At 40.6% G+C, this 19,528-nt stretch overlaps 1 protein-coding gene across 2 annotated transcripts in view; it reads left to right on the top strand.

Moving 5' to 3' along the window:
- Positions 1 to 18,861, top strand: part of fam219aa (family with sequence similarity 219 member Aa) — a 70,775-nt gene extending 51,914 nt beyond the window's left edge. Inside the window, exons 4-6 of one of the 2 annotated variants that reach the window (XM_080215890.1) lie at positions 6,662 to 6,742; positions 11,354 to 11,408; positions 13,203 to 18,861. In XM_080215890.1, coding sequence (XP_080072016.1) covers positions 6,662 to 6,742; positions 11,354 to 11,408; positions 13,203 to 13,355 — 289 coding nt within the window. In that variant the 3' untranslated portion in view covers positions 13,356 to 18,861. Of the gene's footprint in view, positions 1 to 6,661; positions 6,743 to 11,353; positions 11,409 to 13,199 lie in introns of both variants that reach the window. The other variant, XM_080215802.1, reaches the window with a different exon arrangement.
- Positions 18,862 to 19,528: the final 667 nt, after the last annotated feature.

Here is a 19,528-nt window from a genome sequence, read left to right as displayed (position 1 = left end):
ATGAATAATTACCATCAACCACCACCCTCTGTCTCCTATCTGCTAACCAATTCCTGATCCAAGTACCTAAATTACCACCAATCCCATACATCTGCATTTTCTGCAGAAGCATACCATGGTGAACCTTATCAAACGCCTTACTAAAATCCATATATACCACATCTACTGCCTTACCCCTATCCACCTCTTTGGTCACCTTCTCAAAGAACTCAATAAGGTTAGTAAGGCACGACCTTCCCGCTACAAAACCATGCTGACTATCTCTAATCAATTCATTACTCTCCAAATAACTATAAATCCTATCCCTAATAATTCTTTCTAAAACCTTGCCCACTACAGAAGTAAGACTCACTGGTCTATAATTCCCAGGGAAGTCTCTGCTCCCCTTCTTAAACAATGGGACAACATTCGCTGTCCTCCAATCATCCGGTACTATACCAGAGACCAACGACGACCTGAAGATCAGAGCCAGTGGCTCTGCAATCACCTCTCTTGCCTCCCATAGAATCCTAGGGTAAATCCCGTCATGACCAGGGGACTTATCTATTTTCAACCCTTCTAGAATATCCAACACATCCTCTGTATCAACTACAATACTTTCTATTTTACACCCCTTCACCCCAGTGACCTCCTCAGCTACATTCATATCGTCCTGTGTGAACACCGAAGAGAAATAATGGTTCAATGCCTCTCCAATCTCTTCCGGTTCCACACACAACTTCCCCCTACTGTCTGTAACTGGCCCTAATCTTGCCCTGACCAACCTTCTATTCTTGACATACCTATAGAACGCCTTAGGATTCTCCTTAATCCTATCAGCCAAAGTCATCTCATGCCCTCTTCTAGCCCTTCTTAACTCCCTCTTCAACTCCCTCCTAGCCAATCCCTCCTAGTCATCTCATGCCCTCTTCTAGCCCTTCTTAACTCCCTCTTCAACTCCCTCCTAGCCAAAAAAAAAACTACAACTACCGGTCGACGCCCTAGTGACGACTTCCGGTTTCTAACTAATTTAAAAAAAAACCGCCGAAAAAACTCGCAACTGAAACTAGAATTAAACAGTTAAGCAAAATAAACAGAAAAAAAAACGCACCTTTTTACTGCCTCCTTACTCGCTAAAATCGCTGCCTCTCGACTCTGCTCCAACGGAACAATGAGGCCGATTCGCAGTGGTGAGTGCTTTTAAACCCGAAAAAAAAAACTACAACTACCGGTCGACGCCCTAGTAACGACTTCCGGTTTCTAACTAATTTTAAAAAAAACCGCCGAAAAAACTCGCAACTGAAACTAGAATTAAACAGTTAAGCAAAATAAACAGAAAAAAAAAACGCACCTTTTTACTGCCTCCTTACTCGCTAAAATCGCTGCCTCTCGACTCTGCTCCAACGGAACAATGAGGCCGATTCGCAGTGGTGAGTGCTTTTAAACCCGAAAAAAAAACTACAACTACCGGTCGACGCCCTAGTGACGACTTCCGGTTTCTAACTAATTTAAAAAAAAACCGCCGAAAAAACTCGCAACTGAAACTAGAATTAAACAGTTAAGCAAAATAAACAGAAAAAAAAAACGCACCTTTTTACTGCCTCCTTACTCGCTAAAATCGCTGCCTCTCGACTCTGCTCCAACGGAACAATGAGGCCGATTCGCAGTGGTGAGTGCTTTTAAACCCGAAAAAAAAACTACAACTACCGGTCGACGCCCTAGTGACGACTTCCGGTTTCTAACTAATTTTAAAAAAAACCGCCGAAAAAACTCGCAACTGAAACTAGAATTAAACAGTTAAGCAAAATAAACAGAAAAAAAAAACGCACCTTTTTACTGCCTCCTTACTCGCTAAAATCGCTGCCTCTCGACTCTGCTCCAACGGAACAATGAGGCCGATTCGCAGTGGTGAGTGCTTTTAAACCCGAAAAAAAAACTACAACTACCGGTCAACGCCCTAGTGACGACTTCCGGTAAAACCGCCGAAAAAACTCGCAACTGAAACTAGAATTAAACAGTTAAGCAAAATAAACAGAAAAAAAAACGCACCTTTTTACTGCCTCCTTACTCGCTAAAATCGCTGCCTCTCGACTCTGCTCCAACGGAACAAATGATATTGTCTCCATTCTTATCTGATTTAAAAAAAATGAGTTCAGTTCCATGCAGCTGAATGACAGTGTAGAGGTATCAGAAGATGATGGTGGATCAGCACCGTCAAAGGTTGCAGGCATGTCAAGAAGGACAAGAAATAGTTTAATTTTTTAGTCGCATGTAGCACAGCTACTTCACAGCTTCAGAGTCCTGGGTTCGATTCCTGGCTCAGGTCATTGTCTGTGTGGAGTTTGCATGTTGTCCTTGTGCCTGCATGAGTTTCCTCTGGGTAGTCTAATTTTCTCCCACAGTCCAAAGATGTGCAGGTTAGGTTGATTGGCCACGCTCAGAAATTGCCCCTTAGTGTCTAGGGATGCATAGGTTAGAGGGATTAGTGTGTATAATATGTAGGGATATGGGGGAAGGGCCTGTGTGGGATTGTGTTCGGTGCAGAACTGATGGGTCGAAGGGCCTCTTTCTGCACTGTGGGATTCTATGATTATTTTATGTTGTTTGACTTGTCTTGGAACTTTAAGATTCGTCTATAAGATGCAATCAATTGGTCATTAATTATAGAAACATAGAAGATAGCAGCAGGAGGAGGCCATTTGACCCTTCGAGTCTGCTCTGCCATTCAATATGATCTTGGTTGAATGTCCAACTCAATAGCCTAATCCTGTTTTTTCCCCGTAACCTTTGATCCCAATCGCCTCAAGTGCTATATCCAACTGCTCCTTGAATACATTCAATGTTTTGGCACCAACTACTTCCTGTAGTGATGAATTCCACAGGCTCACCACTTTGGGTGACGAAATGTCTCCTCACCTCCATCCTAAATTTCACGTAATTACAGTTATGACAGCATCGGAGGAAGCCTCTTGATATCAAGTCTGCACAGATTCTGGAGTAATCCAGTTAGTCCCAGAAACTCTGGAGTAAAGAAGTTGTGCCCTGAGTTGTCAGGAAACTGGCAAAGGATCAGTGAGGCAACCAACTGAGCATAACATGTTCATTACGTTAATACCCAAAGACAAGTTTAATTGGGTGACAGTTTCACATGCTCAGCAATTTAATATTTCATTCCAGCGTCAAATCACCAATCTCTCCAAAGTAGAACAAGCATTTGTAGAAATACATTAGCCAAATCTACTGATGATCGTTCAGGGCATGGGCGCAGAATTATTACACTCCTGGATCCATACTCCTGTATAATTGAGTGAGAACAATGTGAGCTCACTCCCATGAATGGAAGATGCTCAGGTGACTGGCCCTGCTGAACCCAAAAATGTATTCACCTGAAATAGACCCATATTTGTAACAGTAACACAGCTTGGCATATTATTACCAGTCTTGGGGAAAAAAAATGTGGTGTTTCACATGGATCTATTTTGCAGTGATAGTAATAGGCCATCAATTCTGATTACCTCAAAGAATATGGAATTCTCAAAATACGGTTCCAAGTTTAAGTATGAATTAGAATAAAATGTTTGAGTTAAATGTATTTATTCAGGAGAAAAATAACCTGATGGTACAAATCAATGATTTATATGAGACTAAATAAGTTACTCAGACAATCAGCAACAAAAACTAGAGGATACTATACAATAGATGCCTTACGTAAGGTTAGCTATTAGGGAATCAAACTTTCTTTTCCTATAGGACAATGATACATGGAACAAAATTCTCAAAGTCAGTAATTGAGTCAATTCCAGTTAACTCCATTGTTTAAGAAACCAAATCAATATTTGTTCTAAAAAAAATTGAGGGCTGCTTGAAGATTTTCAGGGAGGTTGTTGAAGTACAGTTGCTAAAGGATCAGTCACTGCTGTGGGCAAAAAATATACAGGAATAATCCATACATGGACTGTGGCTGGGACAAACTTGGATTGAATTGTCTTTGCTTGTTTTGAATTTCCTTGCCTCTTTGAATTGTTTCTTAAAGATGTTTTTAAAAAAAAATTTAAAAATGCATTTTGAAAAGGAGTTACCCACAGAATATGAGCCAAGTGGAGAATGCGACAGAGGTAATGGATAGCAAAATGTAGCGTAAACACTGAAATTGAAAAATGAGTTTGAAAAGCGTAGTTTAAATGTTCTTTGGGCAATTAGGTTATTGAAGCAATGTTGCATCCCTATACTACTAAATTATATTCAATGCACAATTTATATAGTATAATCAAAGTATCTATGCCAAATTGTGGTTTTAGTGGCTAATGTATTATCTAGTTTTTATAGCATGCTATCGATTAAATTAATATTTGTGGTATATAGCAACAATCAGACCCATCTCAAGCATTATAACCCCAAACATGCATTATATGTTACAAGTCACTGATCAAATGTTGCGTTTATTTCTTTAATATGCAATGGCTTTGCAATAAAATCAAAAGGATTGTAATTGAGGACTGGAAACTGATGCATGAGTGTGCAATCTGATGTTTGTGGAGACATTGAGCCAGAGTCATACAATGCAGAAAAGGCCCTTTGGCCCATCAGGTTTGCAGTGGCAACTACTAAAGTCAGGCAAATCCCATTTTCCTGCACTTGTCCCATATGCTTGAAAGGTATGATATTTCGAGTGCTCAGCCAAATATTTTGTTAACAGTTGTAAGGTTCTGGCCTCAGTTATCTTCCCAGGCTGTACATTCCAGATTCCCACCACCCTCTGAGCAAGTGAGAAGTTTTCTTAAATCCCCTCTTAATCTTCTGCCCCTTATCCTATGCCCATCGTGATTGACCCCTCAACCAAGAGCAAAAGCTGCTCTGTCCTCACCCTATCCATACCGCTCTTAATCTTGTACTTCTCAATAATGTCCCCCCTTAGCCTTCTCTGCTCTAAAGAAAACATTCCAAGTTTATTTAAACTCCCCTTATAGCTCCACTCCAGCCAAAATCTTGGTGAACCTCTGTATCCCCTCTAGTGTAATCACATCCTTTCTATAGTGAGGTGACCAGAAATGCATACAGTACTTTAGCTGCAGCCTACCCAATGCTCTCTACAACTCCAACATCACCACCTTGTTCTTGTACTCTATACCACGACTGATAAAAACAAGTGTCTCATATGCCTTTTTAACCTGTTCTGCCTTCAGGGAATAAGTACCCCAAGGTCCATCTGTTCCCCTGAGCTTCCCTGTGTCCTGCCGATCATTAAGTACTCCCTTGTTTTTCTTCCAAAATGTATAATCTCACATTTATTAGGGTTAAATACCATCTGCCTCTGCCACTGTTCTGCCCTTCTGACCAACCTACTATAACTTCCTTTAACCTGCAAGCATCTTCACTATTACCAATCTTGATGTCCTCTGCAAACCTCCCCACCTGCCACATTTTCATCTATATCATTTGTGTATAACAAACAAGGGTTTGAGTGCTGATCCTTGTGGTAAACCACTAGACACTAGCCAACAGTCACTCAAACAGCCTTCTGCCACTACCTTTGGGAGCAGTTCTCCCACCCTGCCAAGCTAGTTTTCTAGTGGGAGTGGTGAGAAAATCTTGCATTCAGGCATGCATGGGATTTGTGCATGTTCTCGCTTCACACACATCTCCCAGTGTCAGATTTCTGGTGCTCTCAGGTCTGTGTTGGAAGCCAGTGGGAACACTAGGTAAGTAATTTATATCTATTTTTAATGTCATTTTAATGTGATTTGCGGGCCCGGGACTGAATTCTCTGGGTCCGCTAGCCTCTCCCACTGCACCAGAGTGTTTCACTCTAGCGGGCATTACAGTCGCTCCCCACTTTCAGGGAGCTATTGGCCTGATCCTGCTGTAGTGAAAGGAGGGCGATGGAAAGTCCCAGAGGGTTGAGTGGTGGGTGGTGTGCCCCCAGGCATGGGCACCCTGGCAGTGCCAACCTCTGCCCTGGCACAGCCCAAAGACCAAAGTGCGCATGTCTGGGGCCACCTTGGCACTGCCCATTGCAGTTAACTGGGGGCTATGTCTGTATGCAAGGGGTGGGGGAGGGTTTGGCACTGCTGTGGGCATGTGGGGCTGGAGATTGAGGTGGTTCGGGGTGGGTGGAGCACTGTGGGTATCCTGGGCTGATTGAACTGCCAGAAAATGGGAGGCTGACCGTTCAGGGCAATTTGCGCATGTGCAGAGGCCTGCTGGTTTCTGCCTCCCAGGTGGGAATAGCCCCTTCTCCTGAAATTTAATATTCAGATTGGTGGTCCCTGCATTGCATGAAGATTCTAGTGTGAACTCCCACTGGAAAAAGCATGAATTACTTCAGTTTTCCTATGAATTCAACACTTAGAAGCTTTTTAAGAAAGTTGCCCTCTGTCTTAAGTAAGAAATCTGACAACACCAGGTTAAGTCCAACTGATTTATTTGATAGTAAACTCTCAAGCTTTCGGGGTTTCTCCCTTCGTCAGGTGTTGTCAGATTTCTTACTGTGTTTACCCCAGTCCAACGCCAGCATCTCCACATCATGACTCTTATTATTAAGCCAGTTTCTTATTCGTCTTGCTAAGTTTCCCTGAATTCTCAGTCAGCCTTCCATGTGGTACCTTGTCATTTACTATTGGAAAAACAAGTTTGACAAAGTGTTCAAAAATAAGTTAAATTCTAATTTGTATTATTTTGGCAGGCTGGTTGTACCAAACAAAGGATATTCCTCCCTAGATCAAAGCCCAGATGAAAAACCTTTGGTTGCGCTGGATACCGACAGGTATGTTCGTTCACCAGTTGTCTTTAAATTTAAGAAAAAAATCAACTTCAGGGCAATGGTCTTTGACATCTGCAAAAGTAAATTTTCACTGGAAAGACGTTTGATTTTACTGAATTGCTGTACCATTTTTAATTGTTAAATCGATGATAAGGCCAGTATTTATTTGTCTAACCCCAGCTATACTTGAGATAGTCATAGACCACTGCTTTAATCCAATGCAGTAAGAAGTCTCAACACCAGGTTAAAGTCAAACAGGTTTATTTGGTTACACAAGCTTTTGAAGTGTGCCCCTTCCATCAGGTGAGTGGAGAGTTGGGTTCGCAAACATGGCATGTATAGACAGAGGCTCAGTTGTAGCATAATGGTTGGCATGCAACTCTTAAGTTAATCAAGTCTTTACAGATACAAACAATGAGTGGAGAGCAAGATACTCACAGGTTAAAGAGCTATGATCTGTCTCAAGCCAGGACAGTTAGTAGGATTTTAGTATAACATGAATCCAAGATCCCAGTTGAGGCTGTAAATTCTGTGTTGTCACGTGTCTTGAAGGCCGTCTTGGAGAACACTGACCCGAAGCTTGGAGGTTGAATGTCTTGACTGCTGAAGTCTTCCCCGATGGGAAGGAAGCACTCCTGCCTGGTAATTGTTCATGTATCTGTTCATCGCCCTCGTAAGAACAGACTGTGGCACTTGACTTATCAATTGACAGTTCCATCGTGCCACAGCAAAATGCACCGATGACCTCAGAAGACAAATGCAGGACACAACCGACAGGGTACCCTTCGTCGTCCATACTTCCCTGGAGCGGAAAAACTATAACACCACCTGCGGAGCCTTCAACATGTCATCATGAAGGCGGGCATCTCGTCAAGGCTTCCCCCACTACTTGCCTTTAAACAACCATGCAAACAAACCATTGTTTGCAGCAAACTACCTAGCCTTCAGGAGAACACACAACTTTGCCGTAGCAGTCTCTGCAAGATATGCCGGATCATCGACATGGATGCCACCATCACGTGAGAACACCATCTACCAGGTACACAGTACGTAGTCATGCGCCTCAGCCAACGTTGTCTACCTGATACTTTGCAGGAAAGAATGTCCCGAGGTACATCAGTAAGAGTGTGGAGACACTACAATAATGAATGAATGAACATTGCATGATGATCACCAGGCAGGAGTGTTCGCTTCCAGTTGGGGAACACTTCAGTCAAGGGCATTTGACCTCTATCTTCGGATGTGTTCTCTAGGGCAGCCTTCAAGACACATCTCAACGCGGAATAGCTGAGCAGAAACTGATAACCAAGTTCCATAACGCATGAGGGTGGCCTCACCTGGGATCTTGGGTTCATGTCCCCCACCATTTGGACTGGGCTTGCAAAATCCTAACTGCCCTGGCTCGAGACAATTCACACCTCTTTATAACTTATTATCCCTCTCTCCACTTGTACTGTCTGTACCTTTTGCGACTTGATTACCTATAAAGACTCTCATTCCAATCATTATCTTGCAAGTGAATCTGTGTGTATATATGCTGAGTTGTGAACCCAACTCCATTCACCTGATGAAGGAGCAGCACTCCAAAAGCTTTTGATACCAAATAAACTTGCACTTTAACTTGATGTGAGACTTCATGTGCCCAGCCCAGTCCAATGCCAGCATCTCCACATGATTAAAGTTAAGAACACAGCCATTTGTCACCAAATCTGACTCAACCATGTCAAGTTCTATTAGACTTAGCTTTCCTTGCAAAAATCATGCACAACTATAGGATCATCCTATGGACAAAGATAATCATGGTCTCATATATCTGCTACCAACCATTTCCTTAAACATCTGAGATCTACCCCCTCCACTCAACAAGAAGTTCATGAATTTTTTTGCCTCCATATTGGAGATTTAGTTCAGCATCTTTCTGCCTCCTTTATTATTGAACTACACCTTGCGTGAATCCTGTTTTCTTACTTATCTCTCTCCATTCTCTCCAAACTCATCTAATCTGTAAGACCCACCTGCTTTCTTCAACCTCTTTCCTATAGAATTCCAGTCAATCCAACTGCTCTACCTCACACCCATACCAGCAGATCTTGTAAATAGTTCCTTCTTGGGCATTTCCTTTTTAAAACTGAAAAAAACTTATTTGTGATTTTTGTCAATGACTTGGGAGAGGGGGTTGAAGAGTGGGTTAGTAAATTTGCTGATGAGACTAAGATTGGTGGAGTAGTGGATGAGGTGGAGGGCTCTTGTAGGCTGCAAAGAGACATTGATAGGATGCAGAGCTGGGCAGAAAAGGGGCAGATGGAGTTTAAATTAACCCTGATAAGTGCGAGTTGATTCATTTTGGTAGGACAAACTTGAATGCGGATTACAGGGTTAATGGCAGGGTTCTGAGGAGTGTGGAGGAACAGAGATCTTGGGGTTCATATCCACAGATCTCTGAAGGTTGCCATTCAAATGGATAGAGCCATGAAGAAGGCTCTTAGAAGTGTGTTAGCGTTTATTAAGAGGGAGTTTGAGTTTGAGCTGTGGAGTTATGCTGCAACTATACCTGACCTTGTTGAGGTCACATTTGGAATATTGTGTGCAGTTCTGGTCACCTCACTATAAGAAGGTTGTGGAAGCATTGGAGAGAGTGCAGAGGAGATTTACCAGGATGCTGTCTGGTTTGGAGGATAGGTCTTATGAGAAAAGGTTGAGGGAGCTGGGTCTTTTCTCTTTAGAGCGGAGGAGGATGAGATGATTTAATAGAAGTTTATAAGATGACGAGGGGGATAGATAGAGTGGATGTGCAGAGACTATTTCCTCGGGTGGATGTAGCTGTTAGTAGGGCGCATAACTATAAGGTTTATGGTGGCAGGTATAGAAGGGATGTCTGAGGTCGATTCTTCACTGAGTGGTTGGGGTGTGGAATACACTGCTTGCTGTGATAGAGTTGGACACTTCAGGAACTTTCAAGTGGTTTTTGGATAGGCACATGGAGCACACCAGAATGATGGGGAGTGGGATAGCTTGATCTTGGGTTTGGACATAGCTTGGCACAACAATGAGGGCCTGTACTGTGCTGTACTGTTCTATGTTTCTAAAACTGTTTTTGCTACCGTCTCCAAAAAAAAACCCACTCTCAATCCCACTATCCTTACTAATCACTCCACTGCTTTTTTCTCCTTTCCACGGTTCTTGTGTAAGGTTGAATTCAAAACCAGTGTCCCATCTTGCATCTACCTGTTTGGCCCTACGTTTAAATTTCTACTTTCCAAGTCAGTACGGTGTGGAGTTTGGAAAGAAACTTGGAAGTGGTGGTGTTCACGTTCACCTGTTCTTGTCGGCAGTTGAAGTCACAGGTTTGGGAGCTGCTGCTGAGAAGGAATTTGGGCAAGTTGTCGCAGAGCATCCTGTAGATAGTACACTCTGGAGACAGTGTGGAGGGAATAAATATTTGAGGTAGTGGAAGAGTTGCCTCTGTATTGTCCTTGATGGTGTTGAATTTTGAAATTATTGGAAACTCGCTCATCCGGGCAAATGGAAAGTATTCCATCACATTCCTGACTGTGCACCATAAATGGTGGAAAGGTTCTGGAAGTCAAAAGTTGCATACCACAGAATGCCTGTCTGTCTTGCTGTCGCACTTGTCTAGTAAAGTAAATGGTAGCTACCCATTGCTTGCTTTCCATTCCAGCATATCTAATTATTTTTTACAGTTTATTGTTGTGCCTCAAGGAAGCTTACATTAACATTGCAATGAAATTACTGTGAAAATCCCCTTGTCGCCACACTGTTCGACTACACTGAGAGGGAATTTAGCATGGCCAATGCACCTAACCAGCACATCTTCCGGACTGTGAGAGGAAACCATTAGACTTAAAATGGTTTGTGAATGTTGTTTTGGAGCATAAAATTGGAAGGAGTCTGTTTTAATTGAAAAAACGCTCCAACATTGTGGTGTTTGCCATATCACAGCATCATAGCTGACTAATCCTTCTGTCTGCTCAGCTGATTACCATGGTAGCAGCTAATAAAAATGTCTAATCCTTCCATTGGTGATAAAGCAATGTTCCTAACACATTACCTTTTCTAAAGTTGTATAGGTTTAACTTTATAGACATTTATAATTATACCCATGAAAATTTTATTGTTTTAACTACAAATTTTAATTCTAACTGGACAGAGTTTCTCTGCAGGGGATGCAAGCCAAGGTATGTTTTTAACTGGTAAAATTTTAAAAGGCCACTGAGTGGTGTTCTATTTTCTCTACAAAATAAAAAAGTTAGCCTTAGCTGGTTTTATGAAATCAATTTCTTTGTAAAACCTATTTCATCACTTAAGATATTATCTCACCATTGTAAGTCATGCATCTGTTTTCTAAAAAATGTAGCTACTTCTACAAAATCAAACTGATTTCCAACTAGTTTAGTTCTGTGGGGCAATAGTTGGTGTAGGCTTGGAGGGCTGAAAGGCCTGTTCCTTTGCTGTAATTTTCTTTGTTCTAATTACCTGTTACTTTAAAGATAAAATCCTGCATGACATTAAATCTATAGTAGAACACATATTGCAGAGAGGCCTCTCAAGATCTGCAATTGTTATTGAAAAGTGAAACTTTTTATTTCCTTGCAGTGATGATGATTTTGACATGTCAAGGTACTCTTCATCAGGTTATTCTTCAGCTGAGGTGAGTTATATGTACCAATGACAGAATTGATTTTATTATTTCACATGGAGCAGAGTTGAGACTGGTGTAAAATATCCTTTAATATATAAGGAGCCTCAATGGTCTGTTTCCATTCTACTGCTATCTCCAGATTCATTGGCTAACAGGTTGTCATGAGTTCATAAATCTAGTTTATTTTAGCACTCGTGTTTTAAGTCCTCAGCCTGTTTAGGATGTCCATGGTTCTGATATTGAGCCAGAGCATGACCTCGCAGCACTGGATGATCCTCTGATCATGTCTAACCAACCTTCTAAATTCCTCTGAAAATGTAGCATCCAAGTTGAATATGCAAAGTGCTATGACAATGCACTTAATGTTTAAAAAAAATTTGATAAGTTCATGCCCATAGCAGAATAGGATAAATTGATTCCCGTGGTAGAATGGTTGCTAACCAGAGGACATAGATTTTAAAATCGGCAAAGGAGCTAGCGGTGAGTTGAGGATTATTTTATGCAAAACTTTCAGCAGAGGTGATCATATTAACCTGTTCGTCAAGCCAGAGTTTTAGGTCATATGACCTTCCCTTCACAATATTTTTACAAAACAGTTTATCTGCTGTTTGGATGTTATGTGGTCCAAACTTAGGACATTTCAGTCACTGTTGACAAAAGTACTATTGTTCAGGGTCTGGTGTTTGAGAAGACATTGTCTCCAAAGCAGCACTTTGCTAGTCTATCAAATACAGATGGCCTTAATGTAGGTCTGTTTGAAGTTGGCTTTGCAGTGCCTAGCTGGTCTGTTAGTCGCTCCTTAGAAATAATAGTGTGACATTTCTGAACCTACAAAACGTTTTATCTTGTTCTGGTGACTCAGACCACAGCCATCTTGATGGACTTTGTTCCATCAAGAGTTTAAAGTTAAGAAATAGTAATAAGGATATATTTTTATAAAAACAGTGTTAGGTTATGTTCCATCACAGTGAAATGAGAGAAGATTCATTAACTTTCAAAGGGATATTGGATAGATCTTAAGTGAGAGAATTGAGATAGTGGAAAAAGAGCAGGAAATTGAAACTAATTGATAATTGCTCCTCAAAACTCAATGAGACAACAAACTGAGTGGCCTCTTATGTGGTGTATAAAAGATCATTGTCGTCTTAATTTTGTTAAAAGTTAAATGTTCTAATCCAAACAAGCCATCTAACACAAAGTAGTATTGCTACTTTTTTGTGACCTGCATTGTGATCATGATTTATAGTACAATATTGCATCTGCAGTGTGCCCTGTTTGAAAACCTCTGCAGTAGGGAAAGATAAACTGACTTTAGTCTTCGTGTAAAATTCTGAACTTCCCACCACCACAGACATGGTTTCAGTTTGTGGATAGATGTTGATATGTAGGTGTAACTACTTTTTGTACTCGGCTATCGGATCACACCACCTTAATGTGGAAGTCCTCCTTTCTGTACTTAAAGCAACCTTTCTAATCTGTCATCCTTGTCTTTAACAGAGTTTAATTTGCAGACTATTACCCTGTTCTCCCATTAATCTTTTCTTAAGTATTGTGAATATAGAAGATATTTTGTGAGCTTTGCTTGCTTTTCTTGATGTGAAATAGATGTTTTGAATAAATCTAAGCTTAGAAAAATTACTTTTATTTTTGCAAATTAACTTGGAAGATTTGGGGAAGATGGTTAGCATCCTGATCCTTTTTTCTTGTTTTTATCTGACAATGCTACAAGGTATTAACAATAGCATTTCCACATGACCAAGAAAATCCCACCTGAGTTACTGACATTTTTCCTCTTTATAGCAGATTAATCAAGACTTGAATATCCAGCTCTTGAAGGATGGCTATCGGTTAGATGAAATTCCAGATGATGAAGACCTGGATCTTATTCCCCCCAAATCAGTAAATCCCACCTGCATGTGTTGCCAGGCCACCTCCACCACTTGCAATGTTCAATAATGTGACTGATGCTTTCCACTGTAATTGTAAAACTAACAGCCATTGCTTCCTCCTATGGTAGGACATGCACTTAGTGTCCGTGTTTCAAACAAAAAGCAGACCATCATTGTGGCATTCATAAGTGGATGTGAATGCAGTGCTGAATTTGTGTGTGATAGAAGGTGACAATTAATCCTACTGCTTAGCAGTGGTTGTATTGTGTAATCCTGATTTTTTTTTTCCCCATCTGCTTTTTGGGGTGGGGTGGGGGGGAAAGGGACGAAATGGAATACTATTTCAGGCATGATTCAAAGCTCCACTATCATGAACTGAAAGCAAAATCCAGCAGTTTTTCTGTCTACCAATATTTGGCTGTTTGTATTTGAAGGGTACTAGTTTATCTTTATATACATGTTTACTATTGCATTTAGAGACAATGATATTTGACCTAAAAGTGATTGAGGTTTTAAAGCATGAAAATCTCATTGTCTTTCTAATGTATATCAGGTTAATAATTTGTTAGAGGTTTCTAACTTCACTACCATTCAGAATTTGATAACACTAACATAGCTTTTTGTTAAAGATTTTTCATATATCAACCTTTTGATTTTACATATCACTCTGCTGAGTGAAGCCAAAGTACACTTCATACTGTTGTGCTATACACAAGTTTTGGACTATTCTTGTAAACACAAGGTCTTACATTCAAGGTTATTTCCCCCTTGAAGTTATTGTTTTGAAAAAGGAAAAATATTTTTGTTTTGTCTTTTTTGATTTAAAAAGAAATCATGGAAATATAAAAAACTTTGTAGGGTTTTTGTGGGCAGATTGATGTTCCATTTGTTTGAGAGGAAGGGAGGTTGTATAACTCTGCCTAAAGATGGTTAATGTGTGCTTCCTCAGTTAAAGGAATGTTGGAGAATTGACAAAATGAAAACCATGATACAAGTGAATAATTCATTTCAAATTTGGCATCAGAAACGAGCAGAGGTGCAAAAAGGGTGTTGTATGGACAACACATGTGAAATGGAGCTGAAATGTGTATTTACTGTCCTGCACTTGAAGCATTTAGCAATTGCTAAAACTATAGGGATAGTTGTAGCTATAATATGGCAATATTTAAAATTCATTTAATTTATGTCTTCAAATTTTAGGAAGTTTAACTTAAGGAAACTTGGTTGAAGTCTTTGTTCTGGTCATTCTCAGCACTACACATTTCATTTTTAATTAGTAAAAATCAATGCATGCTCTTGTCCAAATAAGTTATAATCATTATGAAATATGTGCCAATTGAGTAGAAATTGTTATTTTAAATTCTCCCAGTATGCTGTCACTAGAGGCCCTCATTAAGCAGGAAGGGGGTGAAAGTTCCAGGCAATTTAGTGGGATATGGAAGTGTAACTTGGCTGATTTATTTGGTTAAAAAAAGGTTTCCATACATTTCATAATCTATCTTTCATTCCATATACACCTTCCAAAACAAAACACTGAAGCCTATAAAATAACCAAGCCAATTGTTAGGAAAGTACAAATATAAAAAGACAGATTCAAATCTGGCCCTTCGGAGATGATCTAATACTGCTATCACAAAAATTAGATGGTTACCTTGAACAGCATCTTTGAGCCAGAAGCTTAATGAGTGAAAATTCTTAATTCAGCCAATTAAATATCATATTTCAGTGGAAATATTTCAATCAGAATAACAAATTCATATTTGATCAGGGAATCTAGTCTAAATAACTTGCTGTCTGATTTAAAAGCTAATGGTTGTTGTTTACTTTAGTTTGTATATGTATGTATATGTATTTATAAAGAAAAATAAGGCATTAATATATTTTATCCATATGGCGCCTGTGGTCAAAAATTAAGAGAACAATAATGTATTTCTACCCAGCTTTGGTGGGTATTAGTATGAATAAGAAGTCTGAGTTTGTGATAACACTAAAGTGAAGAATTTTTGACATCAAACTAAAAATTTGCTGGTGCAAGACTCGATTCAAGTTGTGTAATTTAAGCAGTAATTAAAGGAGTCAATTATATGCTCAGTGTGTTGCCACCAAAGCGTCAATAAATCCAGCGCAGAAGTTACTAATCTCTTACTCCCACCCCTCCTTCACGATCTTTGAGAAATTAATTATTGCTAATTGTTGTTTCAATATTACAATGTTGTATTGTGTATGTTCTGGTATGCACGTGTCCTGCGCTAACACTCCACGCAAACAGTGACTTGTCTGAATTACTCAGTCTTTGCCTTCCAGGTTGATGCTGCTCTTTGTTAAAGCTTCCAGTTAACAAAATACCCTATTCCAATACATGTGAAACCGTTGCACTACGATCATTTCAATACAAAAATGTTCACCATGTGTCGGATTTTTGTCTTGCAACCTTATTGAAATATTAAAATGTTTGAGGTGCTTCTTGCCTATTTAACCAACCTTATTTGGACCAATTCAAGTTAATATCAGCTTCTAGAAATATTCTCAATTCTCTGCATTCAAAAATCAAAACTAAATATTGGAAATCTGGAATAAAACAGCAAATTCTGACGAATCCCAAATCTAGCGTCTGAATAAGAAAACATGTCAATGTTTTTGCATGAATTAGAGGCCTTGTCTTAAAACCTACCTGTTTTTCCATTTCAATTCATAAAAATTATAGCATAGAGCATTTGGCTGTGGTTTTAATCTAAAACCATTTCCTTACCCTTTTTTCATGTCCTGTTTTATCCTCCCAATTCCTTTTAATTTATAGGTCTCAATCCCAATAGCCAGTTGCAGTGAAGCATTTTGTTGTGATAATCTGTAGCTTGTGCCAACTCTCAGGAGGTGCTATTTGATGTAAATCTTATTTCCCTGACCTTCTCGATACCTTTCCATATCTTTTTCTTTCTTTAAAAAAGGTATTACGGCCACTGCTTCACCACAGACTTCATTTAAAAAAAACTTTTTTGTGCACTTTATTCAAAATCCTATCCATGCTGCATGTTCCCCTCAACTTTTTTAACTAATTCCCTCAACTTTTATTCCACTGCAACATTCTCCTAACCTTTGCTATGCTTAAGTAATGTGAATTCCCACTGTTTTTGACTGCTTGTCTGATATCTGGTCTTAAATGAGGCACTATTCTAGTTAAACTAGAATTGTCAAAATAAATGAAAGCATTGTCTTTGAGCCCTGGCACAAATTGTACATCATCACCATTTATTCTGCCTCCTCCTTGGCTAATGTTTCAAGCTCAACAAGCTTTTTCCCATCTGACCCGTATTTTCAAAGCATGTAGCTCAAATCAGGGAATTTCCAGACTTGCCACACCCAGTTTAAGATCTCTGGTCCAGGAAAAGGGCCATATCCAGAATAGAGTTAGACCCTGAGCCCAGGATGTCGATCGAAGGTGACCACAGGCTGCCAAGTGCCAAGGCAGACCGTTTAAAAGTGGGACTTGGTTCTAGTTTGCTTATGTTTTAGGCCCTATAATCCTCGAACCTTAATGCCCAATCTATACCAACTCACAACTCCACTTACCCCAGTGATGCCTCATATGCCAACTCATGCTGATCCCACCACCCCTTCGCCCTTGCACCCTCCATGTCAACTCCCCCATAGCCACCATAGGCAGGCTTTAGGAGACATGCTGAGATAAAAAAAAGATCTAAATAATTATTTCAGTCTAGTTATTAAAACTACTGGAACAGAGTTTTGTTTTACTTTGCACTAACAGTTTGTACTTTTTAATTTTGCGATTTAAATAATCTCAAGACTTGATAGTTCTACAAATTTTTTCTCACTTCAAGACGAGTTGCATCGACTCCAAATATTCATAACTCCCACACTGTGGGTTAAGGCCCTTGGCCCAGAACTGAGTTCATATTAGCTCTGCTGAGTTCAGGTTTCCCTCATGAGTCATGTTCCACCTTATTCTGCAACTACTATAATTGAGATCAGTCGCAAATGGGGCAGGACTCCATATTTGGGTCCTGCTTGCATTTCTAAAGGTCCACAAAATCATCTTTGAAAATCAGGCCATTGTTGGAACTTTGATTTGAATAACAAAGCAGAAAGTATTTTTAAAAAAACGACCAACCCATTGAGGTGACCCTACTGAATTTCAAGCTGAAGTCTGATCCCATGTATGTGTCCATCAAAGTCTGTCTGCTTTGATCTTCATTACATCACAGCCCACTACAACACTGATCCAACGTCCCCAGTCCATTTCTAATGAAACTCGCATCACCACTACTTATGTCCCATCCAACCTCAGTACTTCCATTTTTCATCAATTTTAACCTGCCCAAAACTCAGCTGTCCATTTATATCCACAGTCTTGCTCTCCCATCTTGCCTGTGCTTGTTGGTCAATATTGATCCCCCACTGTGTCTCAAATTTTAATTTCTCATCCTTGTGTTTTAATCCCATCGTGGCCTAGTCTCTCCGATATAACCAATTAGAGGCAGCACTGTTAGTGACCGGGACCTAGGTTCAGTTCACAGCTTGGGTCCGCTGCCTTTATGGAGTTTGCATGTTCTCCCTGTGCCTGTGTGGGTTTCTTCCCACAGTCCAAAAGATGTGCTGGTTAGGTGTTTTGGCCATGTTAAATTCTCCTTCAAATGTACCCGACAGGTGTCGGAGTGCAGATTTCTCAGTAACTTCACTGCCTTGTTAATGTAAGCCTACTTGTGACACTAATAAACTTTAAAAAAGAAACCCAAACTGTCTAACTGATTTGTGACGTGTATTGCACCCCACTCCTCCTGCCCACTTCACTTCTCCGTGGATGACAGTCAGTCCAGCTGCCTAGCTTCTGTGGAATTCTGTCCTTAACCCTCTGCCTCACAAAGAACAAAAACAGCCTGGGAAACAGGCCCTTCGGCCCAATGAGCCCACACTGCCATTTTAACATTACCAGTCCCCCCTCCACCCATGACCCTTATTTATGCTTATGGCATTCCACATTGAGGGAAAACTAATTTAGGGACAATTTATTACCTCCAGTCAGCCTAATAGCACATCTTTGGGGTGTGGGAGGAAACCAGAGCACCTGGAGAAAACCCACGCAAGCACGGGGAGAATGCGCAAACTCCCACAGACACTGGCCCAAATCCATGTCTGCACAGCGAACAGTGATAGTCACTGAGCTGTCGTGTTGCCCAGCATCTGGTCCAGTTTAACCGCACACTAACGACGTGAAGTACTAGGCTATTCTCAAACATCCAAGAGCAGCCCTAATACGACCCATCGCGTGTATGCCCCTCGGACAACAAGGTGGACCGACTTAAAACCTGTGAATTAAAAGAGAAAAACATTATCATTCCACATCCTTATACATTACCAGGGATGTCCCAATGCTAATGAACCTTATTTAAAACAATCTCCTATATCCTCCATCTCCAACCCACTCGTGCCTGTCTAAGTTACACTCAAACAACTCCAGCGTGCCTGCCTCCACCACCTTGCTCGGCAGAGCATTCCATACCCCCACTACCCTCTGTGAAAAACTTCCCTCTGATATCCGTGTTATACCTCTCCCCCCCCCCCCCCCCCTCCCTCACCCTAAGCCTGTGGCCCCTCGTACTGTGTGCCTCTAACACAGGAAATAGCTTATCACTATTCACTCTATACCCTTCATAATCTTACATACCTCTATTAGATCCCACCTCAGTTGCCGTCTTTCAAGGGAAAACAGCCCCAATTTGCTCAATCTTTCCTCATAACCCAGTCCTTCCATACCAGGCAACATCCTGGTAAACCTCCTCTGCACTCTGTCCAGCGTCTCCACGTCCTTCCGATAGTAAGGCGACCAGAACTGGACGCAGTACTCCAAATGCGACCTAACCAATGTTCTATACAACTGCAACATTAGACTCCAGCTCTTATACTCTATACCCCTTCCTATAAAGGCTAACGTACCATAAGCTTTCTTCACAACCTTCTCCACTTGTACTGCCACCTTCAAAGACTTGTGCACTTGCACCCCCAGGTCTCAGTGTTTCTATACTCTTTATAGGTTTTCCCTTTATCATATAACTCCCCCCTACATTATTCTGGCCAAAATACATCACCTCACATTTATCAGGATTAAACTCCATTTGCCATATATCTGCCCAATATACCAGCCTATCTATATCCCATTGTATTGCCAGACACTGCTCCTCACTGCCCGCCAATCCAGCCATCTTAGTGTCATCTGCAAATTTGCTG

Source organism: Carcharhinus amblyrhynchos, chromosome 1 (assembly GCF_965287045.1).
Source record: "Carcharhinus amblyrhynchos chromosome 1, sCarAmb.v2.hapA, whole genome shotgun sequence".
NCBI lineage: Eukaryota > Metazoa > Chordata > Chondrichthyes > Carcharhiniformes > Carcharhinidae > Carcharhinus > Carcharhinus amblyrhynchos.
This window is presented reverse-complemented; position numbering and strand designations above follow the sequence as displayed.